This window comes from Buteo buteo, chromosome 25, assembly GCF_964188355.1.
Source record: "Buteo buteo chromosome 25, bButBut1.hap1.1, whole genome shotgun sequence".
Taxonomy (NCBI): Eukaryota; Metazoa; Chordata; class Aves; order Accipitriformes; family Accipitridae; genus Buteo; species Buteo buteo.
In genome coordinates, this window is record NC_134195.1 from 21,427,603 (window position 1) to 21,452,791 (window position 25,189).

The 25,189-nt window shown below is 41.9% G+C and overlaps 1 protein-coding gene across 4 annotated transcripts in view; it reads left to right on the forward strand.

Moving 5' to 3' along the window:
- Window positions 1–25,189, forward strand: part of REPS2 (RALBP1 associated Eps domain containing 2) — a 102,062-nt gene that overhangs the window by 69,143 nt on the left and 7,730 nt on the right. For 3 of the 4 annotated variants that reach the window (XM_075057223.1, XM_075057224.1, XM_075057226.1), the window contains exons 14-16: window positions 9,879–9,943; window positions 21,337–21,420; window positions 24,024–24,169. In XM_075057223.1, the coding sequence (XP_074913324.1) occupies window positions 9,879–9,943; window positions 21,337–21,420; window positions 24,024–24,169 (295 nt within the window). The remainder of the gene's footprint in view (window positions 1–9,878; window positions 9,944–21,336; window positions 21,421–24,023; window positions 24,170–25,189) is intronic. The other variant, XM_075057225.1, reaches the window with a different exon arrangement.

Consider the following 25,189-nt stretch of genomic DNA (forward strand, 5'->3'; position numbering starts at 1 on the left):
TGTGGAATGCAGGCACCATTTCTTATGTCGGCTTGTAAGCAAATACTCACTGTAACCTGGATTTGCTCCTTTGGTGGTGCCCGTGTCAGCCAGCAATGTGGGGCTAGTATCTTTTTGGGTTTTTCTCCCTTTTAAAATGTGAGGTGTTAAGTACCGCACTTGGTAAGGCGGAAACACAACTAGCATTTTATTGTAAGTGCAGTGTTTTCCGTTACAGATGATGTTTTCCTAACTACAGTCAGATATGAAACCTCTGCTTAGCTCTGCTGGGCTAGTGATGGCTGCCAGATGAGAAAATGTCCCCTCTGCTCTAAATGTAATGTTCACAGAAAAGGAACAAGGGCACAGATTTATTGGTGTGCATCAGTATTCCTGTAAGTGATATAAATGTGTCCCCGCATCACTTCTGTATTCCTTCATATACATGTTTCCCGCGCAGTTTAAAGTAGTACTTTTTTCATAAGACTCAGTCAATACAAACTTCTTTCTTCACCCTTTCATTTTTGTTAGTGCTAGAGGAAGACTGGTGTTCAGCATCACGTTTTATCCTCTTTTTCATACCTTTGAAGAAGACTCTTTGTTACTTCCTTTACTTCATCAAACCTTCATTACTTCATTCAATTAGCACAACCTTTCCTTGAACGTACAGGCTTGGTGGGTTTTACTTGCCAAGTGTAGAGATTTCTGAATAGTAAGTGTGTGTTGAGATGTGTTTAGTTTTTCATACTTTCCCAACCACAGACAAATTTTATGTATTTCTGAATGTTCTCAGTCTATGTATCAAATAAAACAGCTCTGTAATTGTGGAGGAAAGAGGATTTGGAGAATTAAAATGATTGTTGCTCCATTGTCATACACATTTTGATACAAACAGTTGCAAATAGTTACCTTAATACTGTTCGCAGGTGTTTTCAGCTACGTTGTGTTTTTAGCTTGGTGAGCCAAATGCAGGTGACTTTCCCTTTTGGGCACACAGAACTGGGTACTAAAAAACCTGCCAAACTTAACCTAGATAAGTGTGATTACTGCATTATCTTCTGTATTCTTTTATGCTTAATTAATAACTGTATGCCTAATTGGCTCACAACAACCCCATGCAACGCTATGGGCTGGGGGAAGAGTGGCTGGAAAGCTGCCCAACAGAAAAGGACCTGGGGGTGTTGGTCAACAGCCGGCTGAGTATGAGCCAGCAGTGTGCCCAGGTGGGCAAGAAGGCCAATCGCATCCTGGCCCGTATCAGAAATGGTGTGGCCAGCAGGAGCAGGGAAGGGATTGTTCCCCCATATTCAGCACTGGTGAGGCCGCCCCTCGAGTCCTGTGTTCAGTTTTGGGCCCCTCACTGCAGGAAAGACACTGAGGGGCTGGAGCGTGTCCAGAGAAGGGCAACCGAGCTGGTGAGGGGCCTGGAGCACAAGTCTGATGAGGAGCGGCTGAGGGAACTGGGGCTGTTTGGTCTGGAGAAAAGGAGGCTGAGGGGAGACCTTATCGCTCTCTACAACTACCTGAAAGGAGGGTGTAGTGACGTGGGTACTAGTCTATTCTATCAAGTAACTAGTGATAGGACGAGAGAAAATGGCCTCAAGTTGCGGCAGGGGAGGTTTAGGTTGGATATTAGGAAAAATTTCTTTACTGAGAGGGTTGTCAGGTATTGGAACAGGCTGCCCAGGGAAGTGGTTGAGTCACCATCCCTGGAGGTATTTAAAAGACGTGTAGATGTGGTGATTAGGGACATGGTTTAGTGGTGGCCTTGGCAGTGTTAGGTTAACGGTTGGACTGATGATCTTAAAGGTCTTTTCTAACCTAAATGATTCTATGATTCTGTGATTCTAATTGTATTTGCTAGGAAATATCTGTATCTATTGAGGTTAGCTGTCTGCAAGTCTTAGTTACTAAAGGCAAGCTTTTAAGGAGTTATGGAGGGGGTTATGTTGTTTGTGTTACCATAAATACAGATTTCTCAACTAACTTTTTTTCAAAGCTGAAATAACAAGGGGAACCTAGAAGAGTAATGTCCGTTTTAATGCTGAATTTAGATCACAGTGAATTTAATTAGGTAATTAATTTTCAGGACCCGCTCCTCTCATTGCTTTTGTATTGATCTTGATTTAGTAAATACTAGCTACTTTCTTGGGTAGTAGGGCTGGATTTTACTCATGGTGTAGTACTATGCTGTCTTGCTTGTTACTGTGTTGTGTTTATTAAGCAGCTCAAAACACTAAATTAGGAAGATGACAATTCTGAAGGACCTTTATTTTAGAATAGTGATAATAGCAAATACCATCAGCGAAATATGCCATTTTGCTGAATATTGTTTGCACAGTATACAAGAGCTCTAATGTTGCCAGCTTCATCTACTTAAGAGTGCAGAGTCAAGTTAATATCTTTGGTTGTAAGGGTTGTAACAACAATTGCAATTTAAATTAAAAATGTCTTTTACACATAAACCATAGAGAATACAAAATTGAGAGCTGCTGTTCATACTCTTCTGCACTGTATCACTGCAATGAAAATACTGTGAAATGCTTTCTTGACATAAATGTTGCAAAAACTTTTTTTTTGAAGCAGAGAATAGATTACTTTTTTTTTTCTTTTGGGACTCAGCTCCTGATCTGTTACTGGAGCTGGTGTTTTCTTCTAGTTCTGTTCCCCTTCAGAATATATGTGATCACTGAACTGAGCTTATTCTGAATAAAATATGAATGTCTTCGCTCTGATTTGAATGGAAGAGTTTTATGCGTCTCAGCCTTTTAGAATTTTTTATGAAGGATTTATGTGTTTACAATGATGTAACTTATTTCTTTGCCCAACTGGACAAGGGCATAATTAAGGTTGAATAGGCTGGAGAAAATAGTGAGGGCATAAATGGATGAATGGTTGTTACATGATAGGAATCTGATGGGGGAACTTATTTCTGCATTTTTAGATTTTTAAATTTTTATATCTCTCTAGGGTCCGAGTCCAGAGAGTACTTGTGTGGAAACTGGGGTAAATCTTACCAGCCTTGCAAGTATAACTGTTTCATGACAATTTGTGTAAATGGAACTTCTTTTAAATTGCTTTTTCCCATTTTTCTAATCTTGGCTCTTGTCTTTCTGGGATTGAGGAATGGTTTACAGTCTATTTTCATTCTTTTGCAGGTTGTTAAAAATGAAATTTCTAATCCAAAACCTCTTTCCTACTTAATATTGTTAGGGTTGAAATGTTCTTGGCTGGCCCTACCAGCCCTGCTGACCTATTTTCTTGATCCCATGTGGGTTACTCTGTTCCATGAAAAAAATGTTTGCCCATAGTAGAACAGCTTTACAGGTTAAACAAGAGAGAATCTCCTATTTCTCGTGGAACAGGGGGGCAAGTTGCCCCCCTTGTGGGGGAGACCCTGGAGATGCAGATGTCCTCGAGAAGTGTCTGCAGCGCGGGTGGGACTGGAGGGGTGGTGGGTGGTAGCCCACTGCTCTTCCTGGCTCCCATGCCGCTGCTCTGAGTTGATCCGTGTTGGAAATGGTCACAGGCGGCGAGTGCTGGAGCCTCCAGCACTCCCACTGGGATCTCCAGATGTGAGAAGCTCTGGCAACCTGGATCTGTGGGAGGTAGGTGGAGGGACTGTGCCTCCCCGTGGGTGGAGAATGAAGCTAAATGTGACAAGAGAGGGAACCAAATCGTGAATAGTTTCCTTAAAGGGGGGAGGGAGGAGGGAGAAACAGGCCCCACATAGAAACACACAGAAAGGGAAGGGGTAGAGAAAACAGTAACTAGAAGATGAAATGGTTTAGGGAAGATGAGGGATGGGAAGTTAAAAATACAGATGTTGTGGATATATGACAAAACAGAAAATAAGTGGTTTAAAACAAAAAAAATCTGTTCTACAGATTTTCCTTAAAACATGCTGAATTTCATGGATAGGGCATTTAAAAAGACATCATAAAAACCGCCTCTTATGGTGTCTTGCTTGTTTATTTGAAAGTGACCCATCAAATCTGTAAGCACACCAGTGTCCTAAATGAAGTTCACACCTGCAGGTTCATAGTGCAGAAGCATTAATTGCTTAAGGTCTGGCTATATATCTTCCTAATTACTTGGAAAGTAGTTGCATAATTTTCCATGCAATTGAGGTACAAGTGATGTTCTGTATGATTAGCACATGAAACACACCTGTGACAAGAGTGTGTCTGTGACATCAGGTGTGTGTATCACTCACTGTGATGCATGAAGCTTTCCTGCTGAGTAGGTTCCCAAAACTAATTGTGAGAAGAGAAGTTATTCTGGTGCTGGTGATGCTTTCTACAATCTTTCTACAAACCTGATAAGAAAATCAGTATCAGGAGTCTAACATCTTTTTTTGCATTGCTATTACCTTCTGAGGAGACATTAGTAAGAATTATTGAAACAGATCCCTGGATAAATAGATATTTCACAACCACCTTACTAGAATCCTTCATTAAATTTACATTCCTGGCTACAGCATTGATTTTTTTTTTTTTTCTCTTTGGAACTTTTTGCAGACATAGTATTGAGAATTAATAAATTAGATCTCTTAAGAAACAGTTATTTCACAATCACCTTACTAACGCGTTTGTCAGGAAAGTAAATAAATGAAGCAGTGCAGAGAACGTTATCAGTATTATGGGATATCCAAGTACAAATTTCAGTGAACAAGAGGGGAAGTTTTGTAAGACAGAGGTAAACAGAAACCAGCTTAGACACAGAACTTTTCTGCGGTTTGCCTTTGGCAACAGAAGCAGGAAAAGTATCTCAAAAAACTCTCCAAAATAGCACCAGAGTGAAAGGGTGAAAATGCCAGCTTCCCAAACTACCTAAGGAACCGAAGGCTAAGGCTTCCCAAACTATCTAAGGCTTTGGTTCCTTAGGTAGTTTGGGGAACTGAAGAATAATTCATTCTGTTGGTTTATCTTTTTTTAACTGTTTTCAGTATTGCTGATTCTTTGCTTCCTGTTAAAATGAATTGGTTGGTCTTTTGTTAAACCTAATCTGGGAGCTAAGCACTCTGAAGCAGCATAAACTGATGTAAAACTGCCATGCAACCAGCTCTGCCTTGATCCAACAGTGCTGTAGCATCCACTTGAAAAATGCCAAACACATCAGCCAGACTCTACCGAGGAACCCTCTCAGAGTTTTCTCCCAGTTTAAGTCCCTGGATGCTCCCTACTCAATTGCGGAAGGCATAGTGGGGGCGGGGGGGGCAGAACAGGAGCAAGAACCTGGATTTAGGCCACCTGGATGCAGGTCAGCCTGGATTTAGGCTGGGTTTGCTTAGGGCTGCACCCTTTGTGTGAGTTTAGAAACACAGGCCTCTTTCTCCCTTTGGGAATGGTGACCGAAATAAGAGGAGCCACCAAACTCTGGGTGCCCTGTTGTACCTGGGGTGAAAGGTGTGTGGGGTTTTGACGTGAGGTGACATCAGCCTCCTTTGGCAGGCAGTATATCTAGTTTCACTTTGGCTAGAAAGGTACAAAATGGCCCTTGACCCGTGAAAACCACTGTTCTTTCAGGACATTGCTTATGTACGGATTCAATTCAGGTGAGGAAAAGGAGTACATTTTTTTTTCACCCAAATCATTAACTGAGGTGATACCCAGGGTAAGGTGATAGACATAAAACCAAGAAGGAAGACAGCTGCAAAGAATGTAAGTGAAATAAATACCTGACATGGAAATGTTTCAGGAAGAGTAGTTTTATATGCTGCTGTTCCAGTATTAATTTTAAGAAATAGCATGCATCCAGAAGCTCAGTGTTGTATGGCAGTTTCCTTCAATACTAAGAAACAAGAGGACAAGTGACTATCATTGGGTGAGAGAGGTGCAACATGTTGCTCTTACAGGTTGCTCTAAAGGATCCCGAGGGCCCAAATTTTTTCCACACTAATTTTGGAACCCTCCCCTGCTGCTGCGCCTGGTGAGCGAAAGAACTACTTCTCATAGGTTTGACTGGACTATGATAACTTCATGTTTTTCTTTGGTCTCCTCTTCCTAGATCAAATACGTCAAGTAAAGGAGCTATTTGGGTGGTCACCATGATTGATATTTTTCACTACTTCACTAATGAAAGTGCTGAGGGTTTGTGGTGTCTGCTAGGGAGGCTGGAGACAGAGCGGCATGGCCAGATAGGATGGCATGGCCTGTTCTCGGAGTGTACAGTTACAGCCTGGTGTTTGTTTTAAAATATTAATCTAGCTTCAGATTGGAAAACCTGTTTTTTTAATCTAGTGTGGTGTCCTGTTAGTGCTATCCAACCTTTGTGTTTGCCAAAACAGGGCAGAAAAATGATCCTGGAAGCTTTCCATGCAGATAATCCACCTTAAAGTGTAAACATGCGAAGTAAAGAGCTATGATTTTGAAAACTGAAAGCCCAATTGCTGTCTTTGTTGGAGTAACTAGTGTGACAGTCTGACAAATTATAGTCTGACAAAAGATTCATATGGATAAGTTCACTTGTACTTGGGCAAGGTTAGCTAGGTTGAATAAATGTTGATTGTTGTTTGAACTCCCCTGCTGTCATTTCACCTTAATTCTGACAAAGGAAATGCACGAACCTGAGTCACTCCAATGTTGGGACGTGACAACTAGTGCATGAAAATGATATCATTTACAGGAATACCTGGGATATGGATACTGGATATACTTCAGTCTATTTTACTGGTACCTCTATGGCCTTTCCACAGTGCTATCTATGAGATTTGCCTTACATGGCTTACCCTGTAAGGTAACAAGCGGCTCAGCAACAAGGTGAGCTGTGGGACGCCCATCCCGTGCCCTCCAGCTCCGTCTGCTTTTGCACAGGATGTAAAGATTTGTTTTCAAAGAGCAATGGCGTTCAGCTTATCCAAGCTCTGAGGTGTGCACCCAGAACTACAACATTTGTCTGTTGGCTGCTCAGTCCCAGGTTACTTGCTTTAATTTTGGAAACAGACCTCCCCCTGTATTTGTGTTCGCTTCCAGACCTAACGTAGTGATGCCACCTCTAATAGCAAGAGCCTATCTGTGCAGGGCAATCTCCCAGGAAGGAAGGTATTCTGGAATAGCCTAATAGTACAAGTCACGTGCTGATACACATAGAAACCTATAGGTATCAGTTAGTACTGTCCTCTGTTAGGGTGGTGACACTAGAGAAGGCTGAAGCATGCAGCATCTGACATGAAATCTTTGTTCATTGTCCTGTGGGGAAAAAAAAGTGAGGGTTTTTTGTAAGTTGTTATGAGTCCTCAAAAGTCAACTAACTTTTGTCTAGCATTTGTGCTCACATAAGCATGATTTCCTTCTAACAACAGGCCAAAGATGTTCTGCAACAGCAGGAATTTTATGAATATTTCATGAGTAGCTTAAGTTAGAATTTGCAGGATTAAAAAGAGGAAACTGGGTCAAATGCACATGGTGTAAGCATCTAACTTCTTTAATGCTAAATTTTGAAAGCTGAAGAAGCAGTTTTTTGGGGTGGGATTTTTTGGTGGTTTTTTTTTTTTTAATTTGACCATCTTACAGAAAAATTATTTTTCCCTTTGGAATTTTGTAAGCCAAATCCCAGGTGACTTGTGGAGTTTCACAGTGTGTGCAACATCTTCAGGAGATGCTTTTCCAGCAAGCCCAGTGCCTTTCTGCGTAAAGACTACACTGTTGCTTTCCTAGGTACATGGCTGGGTTTGAAGAATCAGGGAGTGAGGACAGTAAGTGCTGTATGTAGAGCTGAAGTTGAGGCGAGTTCTCAATGGATGCAGCTCTTGTAGCAAAGCTTTGAGAGCCTGCCGGAGCGTAAACCAGCAAATACAAAAACAATGGGCCCTGGAGGGGGCTACGTATATTCGGAGCCGAGGGAGCTGCTGGGGCTGGTGCCTGCCCGCAGCACCGCGGACCCCGGCCCCATGTGCCCCTTCCCAGGGACTCCCGTGCTCGTGGCAGCAGTGCACTCCATAGCTTCGTGTTTGGGCTGCTGGGGGCTCGTTAGGAAGTGTGTATGATTCACGCTCCCCCGTGACATTAGAGCTGTTTGGAGAGCAGAGATGATACCCTTGCAGTGACAACCGCTGGTGGTGGTGGGAGGGTAAGGTGCACGCAGGTGTTTTCCATGGAGTGTTGCAGCACAGCTCCCACCAGGTTTCCTGAAGATATACATATCGTGTTGAGTGTACGTACTTGTCTGCTATTACAGCATGCAGCTGGCGGACCCACAGAGTCCTGGTGTTTGAGTTAGATGGTGTTTCAAATATTGTTACTAGCTATAATTGCCAAAGCTACTGCCAGTGCTCAGATAAATGAAGTAATAACCTGAAATTCAGACTAAAGGAAAGGAAGGTTTCTTATTCCACTGTTCCTTTCTAAAGCTCAGTTGCGCAGAAGAGATGGAACATGTAGTGACAACATCATGCTGGTATTGTAGCAGTCTTATAAACAGAACTAATGAAATGCAAGAGAAAGGATCCTTATGACCATGTTTTTTCAAATATCTCTTACACCTGTAGGTGTGTTAGTGGCTCCCTTGCTTAACCTAAGTTGGGTTTTAATTGTTCTACCTCTCTCTCTGGCATTGTGTGCAGTGATATTAGGCTTCATTTTGATTCAAGAGATGATGATGATACAGAAGATGTAAAAAACCCCAATGTATCATAAGCCTCTTTGGATTTGTATGTAGTCAACATGATTGTTCTCAATGTTTTCACCCACACATTTTTACTCTCATGTCACTGTTGTTCTTAATGGTTAATATCCTTTGTCTTCATATTTTCAACCATGTAGACATTTTTAGACTTGGTGTATAAAATATGTAAATGGCTAAGCTATAACAAGGCTCGTAATGGTCTTTGTGGCTTTTTAAAGTATGCATGGAAATAAAAAGTGTATAAATGTAGTTGCTTGCTTAGCATTATTGTGGTAAAAGACATTTCTAACTTTAATATTGTTGGGGGTTTTTTGCTATACAGATAACCACCAGTGCAGGATGGACTGTCTGGTATCTTTGCCAGTGCAAGTGCTGAGCACTCAGTGCAACAGGATTTTGGGGAGGGTATCCCACCCAAGGACTCCCACCCAAGGACTCCCACCAGTCCTGGTTGGTGTCTGTGCTAGTCTAGTTCTCCTTTCTGCAGCAGCCTTTGGAAGCCATAATTTGTCCTGTAGTTTTGTCTCATGATGGGTTTTAGGTATTTTAAGGAAACTGAGAAATACAGTAGCTGGACTTACCGGATTGTTACTCTCCCTTTGTGCTGGCTCAAACTAAAAGCTGACATTGCATTATGTTAAAGGGACCTGAACTAACCATTAAGATTTGTCTTCCTCTTCTTGCTTCTCCTCTTCCCTCCAAAATACCTCCAATGAGTAATAACATGCAAATACAAAACATAAAGCCAAAGAAACGGATTTCTTTTTGGTCCATTTAGGCTTTTGTCCTATTAATTCCACAGCAGATGTTCTCTTTTTTAAGGCTGCACTCCCTCACAATAGTGTGTTTTATCTGGAGTGAATGCTAATGTCTACATTGGATGCTAAAGCATCACTTTTTTTTTAAAAGGCAATAATGTTAATGACAAAGAGCAAAATCCCAAGGACAAGTAGACCCTGTTTCTGGGGTTCGTTAACTAGAATTGGATTACTTCAGCTACAGCTTTTGTGGCTGACTGGCTTCCATCTCTGTTTTTTATCATAACGTTGTGGGTTTTTACAGCAATTAAATCACAACTCAATCACTACTCATGAAGTTATTTCAAACAAGGTTTTGCTTATTAAAGATCAAGTTTGGTTTCTGTCATTAAAATGTTGAATACTGCTTCTTCACTAGAAATAAGCATGGAAATTAATTCTGGTTTTATTTGGAATTACATTAATGTGGTTTTGTTTGTTTGGTTTGTTTTTTTATCTTCTTTTCTCACTGTTCAGCTGTGAGGTCTGGCTGGCTGCCCCCACCACCGCCTGCACTGCCCCCTCGACCTTCTGTATCTCAGGTATGGACAAAGGTCTAGCCCTTTGCTGTGTATTATTCGCTTATTTATGTTACTGCTGCAGTGGTTAGCACAAGTTGGCTTGGACGCGGCAGTTGTTCTTGCTTCCAAGTTAATGCAAAGCTGCAGTTTGCTCTGCAGTTCCATACATGTCCTTCTTCATTGGTCTGTCTAGCCCATGTGTTGCAGTGTCAAATTACAGACTAATTAAATCTCTTTGTAGTGGAGCTGACATGCAGCCACTAGACAAAACTGTAAATTAAAGGCTGGTAAGGTGAGTCTACTAAGAAGAGTTTCATGCCTGAAAGGCATGGGCTTGATGCCTGCTATTTGCTTCTCAAGCTTCAAATGCTCGGAGGGCATCTGCTAAGGGAGCCACAGCATGTAAGAGTGTATTTCACCCATGGGTTTAAAAAACAGTGCTGAAAGGAAGCAAATGCCATGTCAGTTATGTTATTAAGTTTCAAACCATTAGTGGTGTGCTTTTGTTTTGCTTTTAGGATGCGTGTTTGTTTGTTTGCTTTTAGAGCATCACGTGACCACAGCACAATGCAAATTGACTAGATCATGCGTATCTGCACTTCATGTTTTAGGAGATGATGGAAGATCAGCGTCTTGTTCTTTTTATGTTGTTGGCTCTGTTAAGTCTTAGGCAGCAGTAAGCATCATATTAACTCTTTTAGGTGAAGTGTGTAATAGAAAACAAGTCCACAGGGGATCTAACAGCCCACTGCATATAAAAGCTTGGTGAGACACCTTCCTTGGGCCAGAAACAGTCCTCACTTGAGTTTTGGACCTACTCTTAAGAGTCTGCTGTTGAACACCTCCTGCTGCACAGTGCTTATGATAGAAATGATAAAAGGCTTGTTGCTCTCTTCCTCTCCCCAGCCCTTTTTGGCATCTGAGTGCAGCTAGTTTCTACCTAGAGGACTGCAGAGCATTCTGGTTTGAGCTCGCATGCTTCCCCCAAGTCAGTATGGCATTAGCCGTACTGCTAACACCGCATGCTCCTTAGCGCACCCATCGCATTCCTGCTTTGTCTAACACTCCTGGAGAGCAGTGTTTCCCTCTGGCTTCCCTCTGTCCCACAGCTCCCTGCCTCCCTGCCCTGTGCCTGGAGCAGCTGCTGCTGCAGCCCGTGCTGGCCCTCCTGCCACTGCTCAGGCTTGCAAGCCTTCTCGGTGCCATCTGGAAAAGCAGTAAATACAACAAATCCTGTTCTTAGGGGAAAAAAGCATTGTTTTCAAGCAAGGTTCTGCTAATTGTTCATTTTCATGTCCTATGATAGATTGCATTTCCATAGCAGGGCAGTGAGGAGAGGTGTTAATTTATTTATGCATGTCTAGCAGCTTCCTTACCACATCACAAATACTGAACCAACTGCTCATCCTACACTGGGCTATGCAGAATATAGGACCTTTCTAAAATGATAAGAAGATTCTCATGTGAAATTCTTGATCCAATCCTCTCTTATACAAAAGTCTGGTTTCTGAAAGGAAAAAAAAAAGTGGCTTCCGTGTCTACTCATTAATGAATATATAGCAGATGCTTTGCTTACATGCATCACTTACATTTACTTAATTTATTTCTGATGATTTTTAAAGATAATTAATCAAATATATAATCAAAATATTCTTGTTAGGTCATCTAGCAAAAATGTACATAAAACCAGTTCTTGAAAACATAATAAACTTCACGCTTGTCACATTGTTTATTTTATCTCTAAGCGTGCCTTTCTGTGATAAAGGTAACAGACAGTAGGGAAGTATGTGTGAGGCAGTCATAATTCAGCTGAGCTGACCCTTACGAATAGCATGTAAGCAATAGTAAGCATATGGATTACATTAGTCCAGTGGGGCCCTTGATTTAAAGAGCATGAAGAAGTTGGAGGGAGGGATCTGCTTTCAAATCTGAGGCAAGATCAAGAACTGAAGAAAAGCCATGATGCTGAAATGACACATTCAGCTTTTTCCTGCTTCAAGATTTACCAAACTCTCCTTAAATTTCTGTTTTAACTTATTTTTCAACAATGTTATTGAAAACCCTTTTTTATTGCCTAAACATTTTGCTATATGCCTGCAGTTAAGGGCTGTGAATGACAAATGTAGCTGGGAAATGAAGCAAACCCCACATATTCCAGGTGGCTGTGCACCATATAAGTATGCTCGTGGTGTGATTATTCTGGCTCAACTTTGGAAATCAGTTGATGGAGGAGGAGAGGGAAATCATTTCTTCTGAGGACTACAGTTTTCTATGGATGGCTGAGAAGCAGCCTGAACCAGTTGGCTCTTTAGAGTGAGATAAAGGGCTCATGGGATGTAAAGGCCAAAGTGCATAAAAGAGAGGTACCAAGGGGTAGGTATTACATTTCAGTGGAGCTGAAGTCCTTCTGTGAGCTTAATCAATAGCAATATAGAAATGGCATCTTGACTTTGGTCCTGGGTTGCTGATGTTTTTAGTAGAATTTGCTTCAACCTTTAGGAAAACATTATTTTTCCTGTCAGAACCTCCAAGGTAATCAAGCTCAGTAAGTTACTGGAACACTGGTTATTCAGAGTGTGCCAAACGTCTCTAGTCATACCACAAACTTATTAAATTATGTCCGTGTCCAACTCTGCCTCCATAGTGCAGTCAGCTGAATAATGAGGGAGCAGGACTGTATCACTGGGTGGGTAAGCATAGCGCAAGGTCCAACTTAGAGCTCATACTACTGTGGCGTTGACTCCAGAGCTCAGTGGATGCACAGGCTTACTGTGGGAGGTTCGAGTCTTGGGATCCTGCGAGGACTTGGCTGGTTCGTGGGGAAATAGCAGCGGGGCTGGCTTCTCTGCTCTGGATTGCCAGCCCATGCCATTCCACACCTCTGGTGGGTAGACATCTTTACAGGTGCAGCTGCATCTTCTTTCCTCTACAATGGGTTTTAGAGTTGGTGGATTAACTCTGCATTTCTTTCTTCTTGATGGCCTCTAAAAGGCTATGGTGGCTTCATTTCCTCAGGATTTTTCCTCCATCGCCAAAGTCAGCATTGTGTTGACGTCATATCAGTCCGTGAACTGTACCCAAGTTTTCCTCAGAGCTTTCACCAGACATTTCTTTGATGCAGTGGTGCTTCCATCTGAGGTCCCTATGGTGACTGTAAATGAATTTAATAAGTAAAGATGGACAAAAGGCAAGTTTACATAATGTGGATACACCATTATCTCAAATTTATGATCTTTTAACCCAAATTCCAGCCTGTATCTCTGCACTGCAAGCCATTTTGAATTGATGTTTCCAGTAAGACATTGTGGAATGCAGTATGAAATGCTTTATTAGAACCCTCAATTCATGTTGCTTTCGTATTAAAAAAAGAAAGTAATTCAAGTTTTGCCTAAATTCTATAAAGGGCACTTGGAAAGATTATGTATGGAAACAGGCTTATACAAAGACTAGAGTTTTGTTTTGGATAATAGGTTATTTTGAAGTGTTTTCCTTTTACTACTGCGTATATATCTGTGTGTAACTTCACTGACACCTTCTGTAATCCCTAGTAGCACATCTCACACTTAGCAAGTCTGCAGTAGCTGCTTGGATTTAAGGATAATTTTTTCTGTATCAGTTTCCCTATTTCTTTCGACCATAAATATTTAACATGCTGCAAGCTCTTATACAGACTAAAGACACTGCCAATTCCTTACCTCTCATGCTCACTTCCCATGACATGCTGTAGTTATGGCTTTTCCACTTTTTTTTTAAACTTGTTTGTTTGTTTGTTTTTAAGTTTTTAGGGTTTTTAGTGTCGTCCCCATCATCATCAGCCCCACCCCGAGTGATGGCATATAGAACAGATAAGCTGTAGCTTGTTGAAATACCTGCTGTGTTTTTAACTGGGCTTGTAGAGGACTGGATTCAGTGGCTTGGGTAATTTTTCCTGATCTTGTGTTCCTAACTTAACGGTAAACTTAAGTCATCAAGGAGAAGTGGCATAAAGGTGGCCCCAAAATTTTTGTGCAGATCCAGGGCTGTACATAGAAAATTTATGTAACTTGGAGCCTTTAAGAATCACAACAGGAAGGCAATAGCTATGTAGCTGATTTGCAGTGGCACAGATTTCAGATAGGAAATAACTTTGGGTGCCCATGAATAACACTCCACTGGAACCAAACATATGTGTGCACATCTCATATAAGCCTCTGTTGTTATTTTTTTTCATAGAAAACAAAATAATACTTTATTACTGTTGGCTTTTAAGCCTACAGAAGTCATTTACCACAGCTGCTTACTGTGGGAGATTTAGTAACATATTTATATTAATAGGAATTATGGATGAACACTGAAGAGCAAATATAGCTTTGGGATTTTATCCAACATCAGCTCACTGTCTGCAACGTTGCCCAATTAGATCAATGTTCCTTTATTTAAATTACTCTATTTCAGTACCTTCCTGTCCAGTAATGAAGGCATATCTTCAATCCTGCCAGTGCTGTATAAGGGGATTTGAAAACAGTGGGACTGGAAGAAAACCCTGTATATCTTGGCTGAAAAAACTGATGTTCCTAGCCTCTTTTCCCAGAGTCTAAATTTTAAGCCTGTTGGTTTTGTAAATTCACACTGGTTTGTGCTGGACTTTTATTTCTGGAGACCTTGGGACCTGGTTTTCCCACTGGTTCCATGCTGGCAGTTTTGGCACTGATAAAATTACAAGCGAAGGCGAAGTGTCCAGGTGAAGTGAGTAGGTAGGTAGCTGTTAACATTATCAAATTGAAGTATCCCGAGCACAGTGCAGCTCTGAAGATTAAAATCTCACCGTGTTATGTGAGTTCAGAATTAGGCTTTCAGTTTAGTGGCCATCGTTACCATTAGATGTTACAGATTTGGCAAAATCATGGAAACCAAGTGCTGCGAGGGATGATGGCTGGGTTGCCCTGCCCAGTCACAGGCACCTGGTGGTGTTGGAAAGCGAAGGTATTATTCTTTTTCACGTATCAGATGTTCTGCTCTCCAGATGTTACTTGATACTTCGTAATTCCTTGAAGCTTTCTGGCCATTCATCATCCGGAACTGCAAGTGAAAGCTGGGACCCAGTTCAAGAAGTTGTCTCTACTAGTGTGCCTCCAAGTTCTGCTGAATCCGTGGAGAGCCACGAGCACGGGGTACGCTCGGGCTGGGTCTGTAACTGTCGATGGCGTGTGCCCACGCTGATCGGTGGTGGGAAGGGCTCCTGTCTGTCCCGCTGAGACCTCTCGGCCTCCTGAGCGGGATGGCCACGTGCAGGGTCCCTGCCAGGACCTGGTCTGGGGGACCCCCCACTGCTGGCGTCTTTGGGTAAAGCCAAGATACAGAGGGTGACGTAGGGTCTGCTTATCTCTGTTACGAGGTTGGTTGGAGAAAATATTCAGCCAACTGAGGCGCTGCCTTACTCTGTAAAATGCCGTGAGGAATGTCACGTGCTGGCAGGACACCTGGAGTTTTTTACAGGAAGGAACATTTTTGTTATAGAAATAAAAATTACAAAAAAAAAAAAGTGAAGCTTTTGCTTTTGGCAGCTTGGTATTTGTATACATGATGGTATTCTCCCAGACAACCATTTTGTATTAAACCAAAGGAATACTTTTAAAGCTTGCATTTACAACCACTGTGCAAGAAGAAGTTAGGGGTTTTTTTTATCATCTCCATAGTTTTGGCTGCAGAATAACGTATGTTGTATAATCAGAGCAATAGGTACTGAAGAAACCTGTAACTGTAATAAAACTGAAAGTCTTCTATAACATGTAAGATTTTGCCATCTGCCGCTTTAATATAATACAAGTGGATTATCTTCCTCTCAGGAAAATTATATATTAAATCTAAAACAGCCAGACAAAGTAAATTACGGTTTAAGAAGTGGTGAAAAGTAGCACAGTTAAAATTGAATTTGGGGGGTAGTTGATGGATGCCGTAAAATCCTTTCTAAAGAGGTTTCTGGGAGAGTGGAAGAAGGGCGAGTATCTTAATTAAAATGTGTTGTAATAATTTTTTAATTTGGCTTCACATTTCTTGTAAAAACAACAACAAAAAGCTAAGAATCCAATGCCTATATCTCTAGTGGAATGTACATACGCCTTTCTAGCTTACGTTAATCTGGTTTTGTGGAAGTGGAGTACTAAAACAGATTGTTAATGCCTCCATCTGTGTCCTATTCTTTCCTTGCGAATGGGCTGAACATTACAGCAATTTGTTTGTATTTACTGCCTTTTTCCTCAGCCTTATCACCAGCCCGCAGATAGCTTGGGGAAAGAAAAAGCTTATCAAAACTTCAGGGCTGCACAGCGCTGAGAAAGCAGGCAGCACAGTAAGACCCTGGCAGCTTGTTGCATTTGCATCCCTATGGGTTTTCTTTCTGTTTTACCATTTTCAGTTTCGGTAACAAGCAATAAAAAGAATTGATGATTCAGTGTGGGATTCACAAGACTCACAGAAACTGGAATTGAGACATCTTGACTTCTTAGAAATTGGCATTAAGCGCAAAAATATAATGATTAGAAAGGAGCAAAATACCTCTTAAAATGAACTTAATGTAGAGATGATAGAAGATTGCAATGGGCACATACTGAGCGTTAAGCATATTTGGTACCCTACTTTTTCTTTCAGATAAGCTGTTTTCAATACTTTTTTGCTAAGCTAAGCAGTGGCACTGTATAGGTAATGATTATGGGCTATTCCAGTGAATGCATAAAGATAATTTTATTTCTGTGAGTAGTGCCATTGAATGCAATGGGACTATTTCCATGTATAAAGTTAGCCTGGAGCGTAAGTGTGGGCGAGATTGAATTGTGGGAAAGATTGAATATATACTTCACCTCTTGCAAAAAGGCTCTCAGGTAACAGAAATATGAAAGCTCTGCGTAGACCTTCTGTTCTGGAAGATCAGTTATGGATTGTCTTGAAAAGTGGGTGTGAAATCTACGTATAATACAGCATTGCAAAGCAAAAGAACTGGAAATGTAAGCAAAGAACCAGTTGTTAAGGTAATGCGTTCTCTTACAGTTATGAAAATCTTTCACCTGAGGCTTTCGAAGCACTTAGTGCTTAAGTGAGCGTTACATATTCTTTTAGAAAGGTACTGCTAAGTATTGTCACATGGAGCAGTGAGGAGATTATGAATGGCTGGTCAAGGATCATGCAGTGAAATAATGAGCATTTGTGATTCCTAATGCTCTCCTTAATGATGAGGAATTATCTTTCCTAATGCTCAATATCGGCCTTAGGCCACAGGTTGGTCTCTGGCTGCGGCCGTTGTACAGAAACTGTTAGCCAGTTCTATCTTCCAGGAAGAATGAGGAGGGTATGGCTATTCCTAGAAAATACGTGACTGTGCTGGGCAAAAAGGAGATGCTGTGTGTTAATAACTGGAGTTTGGTCTTTGCAAAGAGAAGCTCTTCAGGAGATTTGGAATAGGACCCTGTCTTGCTCTTTTCTGTGGTCACTTACTCTTCTTCCCCAAATCAACATACTCTTAGGCCTGGTTTGCAAACTCTTTTGCAGTGCTGGTAGCGCACATGAGCAGGGTATTCTTTGCCCATTTACTGTAACCCTGGATGTGGACCCAGCCATACCAGCCTGCACAGCAGCACTGCCTGTGTCAGCAGCTTACTCTATTCTGTGGGTGTGAGACTTCCATTGAAACACTTTTACACTACTATAACAGAATTTTCCTTTGGAAGACCATAGTGCCTAATGTATAATCTTTCAGGTTTATAAACCAGTGGTGAAGAATTTTAAACCCTAATATAATGGTAAGAAGTTTCCAAGATCTGGGAAAATTTTAAGACATTTATTGCTGTGATGGAGGGAGGCAGTTTATTGCTGTGTTTCCGAATAAGAAATGAGTTGCCCAAAGGCTGCACTAAGCATGGTATAAAAACAATGAAGAACTAAAGGGAAGCCACGTCACCTGCTCCTGATGGATCACCTTTTCCTTACACTCCGCTATAGGAGCTTGGACTGGAGTATCCTGGAGCCAGTCTCACTGTGCCCATGATCGGAAGGCTGCAGGGACTGGCTTTCAGCCCACGTCCAAATCAGTGAAGGGAAGGAAATCTGTGAAGAATCCCTCTGGTAAAAGAAAAAGCAGGAGTTATTTTTCCTTTAAAATCTGTGTGGGGCCCATGTGGAGGGACATCAGCTGGCAAATGTATTTGTAAAGCCTCTCAGGCCCTGCCTGGAGCACTTCGTTGGGTTAGCTGGATCTTTGCATTGATGTGCGTTGCAGTTAACAAAAAATTTTTGCCTGTGTTAAATGCTGTCCGTCCCTGAACAAAATCCCCTGCAACAGCATACTGATTTATTTTATGCTGGGGCACTTGTGTCAGAGGCACATCGCTCTGAGGAATGGAGATCTTTTGTAGGGGAGAACTTGCAGCTTGTACGGCAGATCATTAATGTGTAGACCTGGCTTCTGCTTGAGAGGGAAAGGAGACTCTCCAAAGAGCTGAAGTTTACCTTGTCCGGCCCCGCTGTCTGCCTGCCCACCCTGTGGGGCAGGCTCAGTCTGCAGGCTCTGAATCATGCAGACAGCTATTTTTTTGGGACTCTCCTTTAAGCAAAGCATTCTGAAATGGCCTGTCCCACATGCCACTAGGTGGCACTTTATGGACATGGCAGTCACTTGGTTTTATTCATTATGCATGAGCTGCATCCCAGAACTAGTTCTTTTTTCTTTTTCCTTTTTTTTTTTTTTTTTTTTTTAGTGTACCTATTTATTTATTTTTACCCCCTGCCTGCCCCGCTGGCTGCTGAGCTTTGCCATCCTCGCCTCCTGGCAGCAGGGAGGAGCGGCCAGCGCAGCGGCCCAGCCTCAGGCAGCAGGTACCACAGCTGTTAGGCTGACAGCCACGTCACAGCACTCAGCTAGCAAAAATGTGTCTTGCATCAGTAGGAACTGTGATGTCAAACTGTTAGAAATTTTGAAATCTTACCTTTTTTGGGTTCAGCACTCCAATTTATATTTGCTTCCACCAGAACACAAAGTTTACCCTTTTTCCCCCTTTTCAGTTCCCTTCAGTTTAAAACAGTATTCTCCTGCAATGAGACTATTAAAAAAAAAAAAAAGGGGGGGGGGGGGAAGTCTGCAAAAGGTTGGGGTGGGTATTTTTCCCCCCCTCCAGGTCCTTTATCTTACTGTGATTTCAATTTTCCTGTTTATTTGCAATTGACATTGTAGAGTATCAGTCTATTTAGTGACTTCTATACTGTTTGAACACCCCAGTTCTTAAAAAGCCGCATTTTATCTCTACATAAATAACACAGGGTTGGTCTCCTTTCTTTTTCATTCTGTGGAATAAGCTAATATATTCTTGCTTTTGATGCAAGGTTTAGTATAGACTCCAACAAGAGTGTGAGCACCAGAGACTGCCCGCCTGGCCAGGTTAGGGAGATACCTAGTGCTCCCTGTCCAAGAAAGGTCATTAGGGGTTGGCTCTCGTATACCTTTGTCATTGCTCTGTGTTGTGCAGCAAAGCTATACCGTGAGGAGTATATAGTATGCGAATTACATGGCTCTCTGAAAGACTGTGTTTACTCTTGCTGTCCCTAAATGAATGATTTGTCAAAGTGATGTGGTTTGGGGCCAAATTCATACTGTGGCTCTGTTGGGTCTTTGAGCTTTGCTATCCCCAAATCATTCATGAAAGCCTCATGGACTTTGCCAGGCTACTGTTACCAGTGCTTAGAGCCTTCATTTCTTTCAAATATATAAAAAGTGGTTGTGGAAATCAGGGAGGTTATGGGTTATTGAGCTTGCTGATAAAGAAATGCTCTGTTGTGTTCAATGGACTTCTAGAGGTCTTTGATTTTTTGTAGACAGAAAAAAAGATTGCTTTTTCCATTTCACTCTCCTATTTGCACCAGGAATCTATAGTTACAGAAGAAGCACTTCAGCCCATGAAAAGCTTTCCAGAATTCAAATGTTAGTATCCATTAGTTATTAAAATCCTAATATTTAAGATATTAATATTCAAATACTGGAAAATTACAGGGTGAGTTGTTGGGTTTTTTTTTTAATCATCAGATAACACTACAGATGTAGCACACTTAGAAGAGGGGGGCAAAGAAATCTTGTCAGCCAAACCACCTTTTCTTCCTCCCCCAAGGAATTTCACATGCATTTTAAGAAAAGATCCCAAATCTCCCTCCTTTGTGCATATGTTTGACACCGTACAGTTGGAGAACAGCAGTAACCTGACAGAGCCACGTTCCCCCTGCCTCTTTCTGTACGGCTCTTACTGTGTCTGTTATGGAGGTGGTATGAAAAAGTCCCTCCTTTTAAAATATATGAAATTCTATGCTTTCTGTCATTTTTCTTTAACTTATGGTTAAGCACTGGGAAGCTTGTGACTGCTACAGAGCTTGATGGGCCTACGCAGAAACCTCTTGGCAACAGCGAATTAAGTTCATCAGTGTGCAACAGGTTATTGTTGTTGTTATGGCTAAAATCCTGGCCCCTTGAAAGACTGAGGTTTGCCTTGAACCTGGTTTTAAATGCAAGCTTTCACATGCATAGAAATGAGCCTTTTTTGAGGAGGGAGCAGGATGGCAGGTCGGGTCTCCTGCCTGGGGGCCGTTGTCAGCATGGCTCCAACTTGGCAGAAGTTGGGAAGGAGGAGATGCTGTCTGCCCGCCCGACGTGCCCTCAGCCTCCTGCTCCTGCCTCCTTCCAAATTCTGCTGCCCTCCCCTGGTCAGTGTGCTGTGCCCTGTCCTGGTGAAGCAAACTGAAAGATGTGGGAAGATTTCAGGAGAGGCAAAGCAAGGGATTGACTCTCTGTTTTAATTTGCTGCTCAGTCAGATATGCTGGGGGGAGGGTGTTCTGCTTTGCTGAAGTGTAGACCTGTGTGGCGAGTGTTCAGCTTGGTTTCTGTTTGAAATGTGAGAAGGGAGGAGGAAAGATTTATTTGGCTTCTTTTATGACTTGTGTTTTCAGTAACTTTACTGGAATTTTTGGTATAATTCAGACTTTCTCACTCCAGCCTTGCAAACTTCAAAGACAGAGATTTACGCCAATGAATTTTCATCGGTTTCAGGAGATAAGGTGACAGGGTGCATCCAAGATCCTTCTAGCTTTTATCCGCCCCCCTTAGTCTTTCTCTGAAGAAATTCTGGGTACTAGGTTATTTACATTGAGACATGGTTCCTAATGCTTCACAGAAAAACTTTTCTCTTGTTTTACTAGCACAATAAAATGCAAGAAAACTATTTCCATTAAAAATCTGCAAAAGTCGTATGTCATCCATTCAGCTGTCACCCTAGATCTCCATTTCCCTTACTGTTGAATTGTTAAAGTAACTTTTCTTTTCTGTATAACGTTTCCTTTCATTGGCTTCATTATATGTGAGCGCTAGTTGTTTTCTGGTGTAGCAATGACTGATTTGTTGTTGCAGACAGAGCAACCATCTGAGGTTGAATTACATCCTCAGACGAATAGACCCCCGTCGCAGGCAGAAGAAAACAGTGCAGCAAAGAAGGTGAGACCTGCGCACATTGTGTCATTGCAGAGTGATTTGCCTTCATCAACAAATGTGGTTGTTTTAAGTTTTAAAGCAATTAAATGGAGGGTTGGAGTTACGTTTTTACGTGTTTACCTTCTCTGGAGGTCAAGACGCTGGAGAGAACCAGGATCAGCTCAGATAAATCATTAAGAAAGCTCTTAGTACATACACATTGATGCACGTGCTTTAAGAGAGGCAGCTTGCCATTTGTTTCAAATCAATAGGAGCTTGTGGAGCCTTAGGGAAGACAAAAAAGAGTTTGATTTTACTTGACCCCTTCTCGCTGTAATACTTCCAAATTGTGACGTACTTCTTCCAGTTATTGAGGATTCGGTTTTGATGTAAACACACCTGTTTGCTAGAGGTCAGGATCTGCCAGTAAATGTACATAGACTGGGAGAGATTTGCTCAAGATGTGCAGCTTCTAACATGTTTTTGTACAAACATATCATTTGGATAAAGTAAGCACTGAAATTGCAATGGCAGTCTTCAAAGGGCCTTGCTTAGGGATGGAGTGGCCTTAGCAGTGGCTGTGAGCATTTCCCCACTCCTGGTCACGCTCCCACCGCCTCCTTCCACCAGCCCCAGCCAGAACATGTTTTGACAGGGGGCAAATGCAGATCCTCCCCCCTCTGGCCCCTCCTGCAGCCAGGGAGCACCTGTAAGACGTTTGCTCAGCCCAAACAAGAACTGTTGGCAGGTGCTGTATGTAGTATGTACCTTGCCCAGGGAGCATCATCATCCTTCTTACCCTAATGAGGGGCACAGACAGATGTCTGGTGTAATTTCCTACATGTGATAGGGCTTGCCGGGCAGGTCCTTGCTCCGCTTGTGCTCGCTACATGCTACTTCTAGCCTGGCCCCGCTTCTTGCTCTGCTTTGCAGCCCTGCAGGAGAAATTAAATCCTTGTGGTCCACCTATCTCACGCTTGCCCTCGTCCCACCTGGATCCCTAAAATACAGAGAAGACCCAGACTGTGGGGTGTGGGAGGTAGTTGTCGGCGCGGTGCTGACCCACCTTCCAAAGCCTGGTGCAACAGCAGCCAGCCAAAGAGCCCCTGTGGAGGGCTCTGCTTTTAGGTATTGGATCATTTCTTCCAGTATTGCGTTTGAAATGGAAAAGGGCTTTATCCTATGGATTTGGTAGGGTTTTGGCAGTTTTAGGTAGGCTGGGATTGCGCATTTGGCAACCCACCAGTTTATAGTTGTAGAAGGCATATGCAAGTTCCTCTCTTGCCATACGTCATGTGTTTGCAGGGAGCTGCACATATGCATAGGATTTCAGAGCACAGTTTTACCCAGGATCTGTGCAGTGCTGACGTTGTGATCAAAAGATCTTATAATATTTTTAGAATTTTTAATTTTAGTAATGGCAGAACTGTTTTTTAATGTTGAAACCCCCTGTTTCCTTATAATGCTAATTCCTCTAATAATTGTAATCTCTCTACTACTAATTATTGATGGGTTTATGTTGGGTTTCATTCTGTATCTCTTGTAGTCTCTTCTGCTGAGTCAGGCTGCTTACTGCAGTGTTGGGTTTTTTTCTTATGATTGCTGGGTCATGAAATGCTTCCTCATTTAATTTTTTCCTTATTTTATTACCATTTAGCCAAAACATAGCAAGGAAGATAGTCTGGCCCAGTAAAATGTGCACCGGGCAAGTGATAATAAAATTTGGTCTCTGGTCTTGACTGTGACACCAAATGTATAACCTTTGTCAAGTCACTTGATCTTTTTGAGTCTTAGCTTTCTCATTCATGAAATGGGACGGTAATAGTTATATACCTTGTAAAAGAGATCTAATAATAAAATACACTGAAAAGGATATATTTATATTTCAGATTTAAAACAACTATAAGGCATTAAAACTACTTCTTATTTCAAAAGAAAGGATGTCTTAATTCAAAATAATGAAAACACTTCTTACCACTAAAGTCATAAAAATCCAAGACTTTGTTTTACTTGCAAACCAGACTATTTCTGTGATGTAACTTATCAAGAGAAATAACTGGCCCCCTACACTTTCAACATGTTAATTTTGCATGGATTATTTTATACATTTGTCTTTCTAAGCTGTTTTCAGTGTTGCTTCATTTAAGAGAGGAGGGAGAGAAGGAAGAGACTCCATGCCAGATGAGTGAGGTAGTAAGTTGGGATGCAAGTGCTTGATTATTGATTCTTAGCAACTGAGCATAATTGAAAATAAGTCTTGTTTTGGTTTTAATGCTTTTGGGTCAACTGGGGGCTAGTATATCTATTTATAACCCTCTCTCCACGCCCTGCTGCCCCCCCCCCCCAAATGTACACAGAGCTATACAATCCAGTTCTGAAGAGCCTGTCATCCAGATGAAGACAAAACACCAGTATAATCATTTCACTCATTAAGGAGTTGCAGGAGTTATTGTTCCTTTTTTCAAAGTCAGAAACCTGAGAGGCTATTACCAAATTTAAATTAAGCTCTGTACCACTTTATGAAATCTTAGGCCAGCTGTCAGCAATTTCTATGTCACAAGTATTCCCCAGCCTAATGACGGGATGCATGTGGCCTGACCTAATGTTGCTGTTCTTCTCCCTTGCAGGAGGTTGTTCTCGCTCAGCCGCCCTCCAAACCCACCCGCAGGAAGCTCCGGACGGAGGCGCAGGGCTTGGAGACCCCCGAGCTTTCTCCCACTATAAATGTGACTTCTTCCCTGCCAACAGTCAAGCCTCACCTCCCCGTCCAAAAGTAAAAACCTGTACCAAGCATGCCAAACTGCACCATGAGATCTGATGTGGCAGGATTTGCTCTTTGCATAATGTTGTACTTAATAGTTCTGGGTTTGAGAATGCTTCACAAGATACAGGTCTCTGAGATCTACATCTGTCTTCTCAAATGCAGACTAAGTCTGTAGTGACTGTTTAAGTTGGTAATATTTGATTGATAGCCTCTTCAAAGCTGTCTGATCTCTCTACCTGGTAGACATGTCTGAAGAGCAAGCCAAGCTGTTCAGCCAGCATCTCTAACACACCTCCTTTTAGCTCTGTGGGTGTGTGGTTTTGCCTTTCCCATAGCTTCTGGAATTTTGCTCATTCATGTGGACAGATATGACCAGATAAATGCCCAGGAAATTGAGTCATGAAATGCTTGACCTTGGTCATATCTTTGTGATACTTCTACATCGCAAGGCAGGTTGGAAATGAGCTCGCCACTGGTATGAGCTGAGCCATAGACCACTTGTGATAATCTGATAATTGCCAAACCCAGCGTGTTTTGTTTGCTTTCATAAATATGGCTGTTGAAGCTGTTGGCGACAAAGACTTGTAGGGATTTCACTATATATTTATTTAATAGCAGTGGAGAAGGGGCTGTACAAATGGTAAGCAAAGGCACTTGAGGCCCTATTGGATCTATAGATCTCCCTCACCTGAAACAGTGTGCAAACATTATAGCTTACCTTCAGCCAAAGCCTTGCAAAGACATCTGATTCAGTCTGAAACAAAACCAAGCTGCCCAAATCAGTTGAGTGGTTCTTGGCAAACTGTTTATCAGTAGGCTGAATCTGTGCTGCATAATTGGAGATTACGATAAGTAATAAGACTCCCAGGATGCCCTTAAAGTGCTATTTTGTGCTTTGGGAGTGCATATTCCATAGCGGTTCGAAGAAAGATAGCAGCATTTGTTAGCATCTCAAGTTCATCCTGTCTTGTCTATCTCTCTCCTAAAATGTTTAAATGACCACAGAGGTATATCGCCCTGTTTTTTATT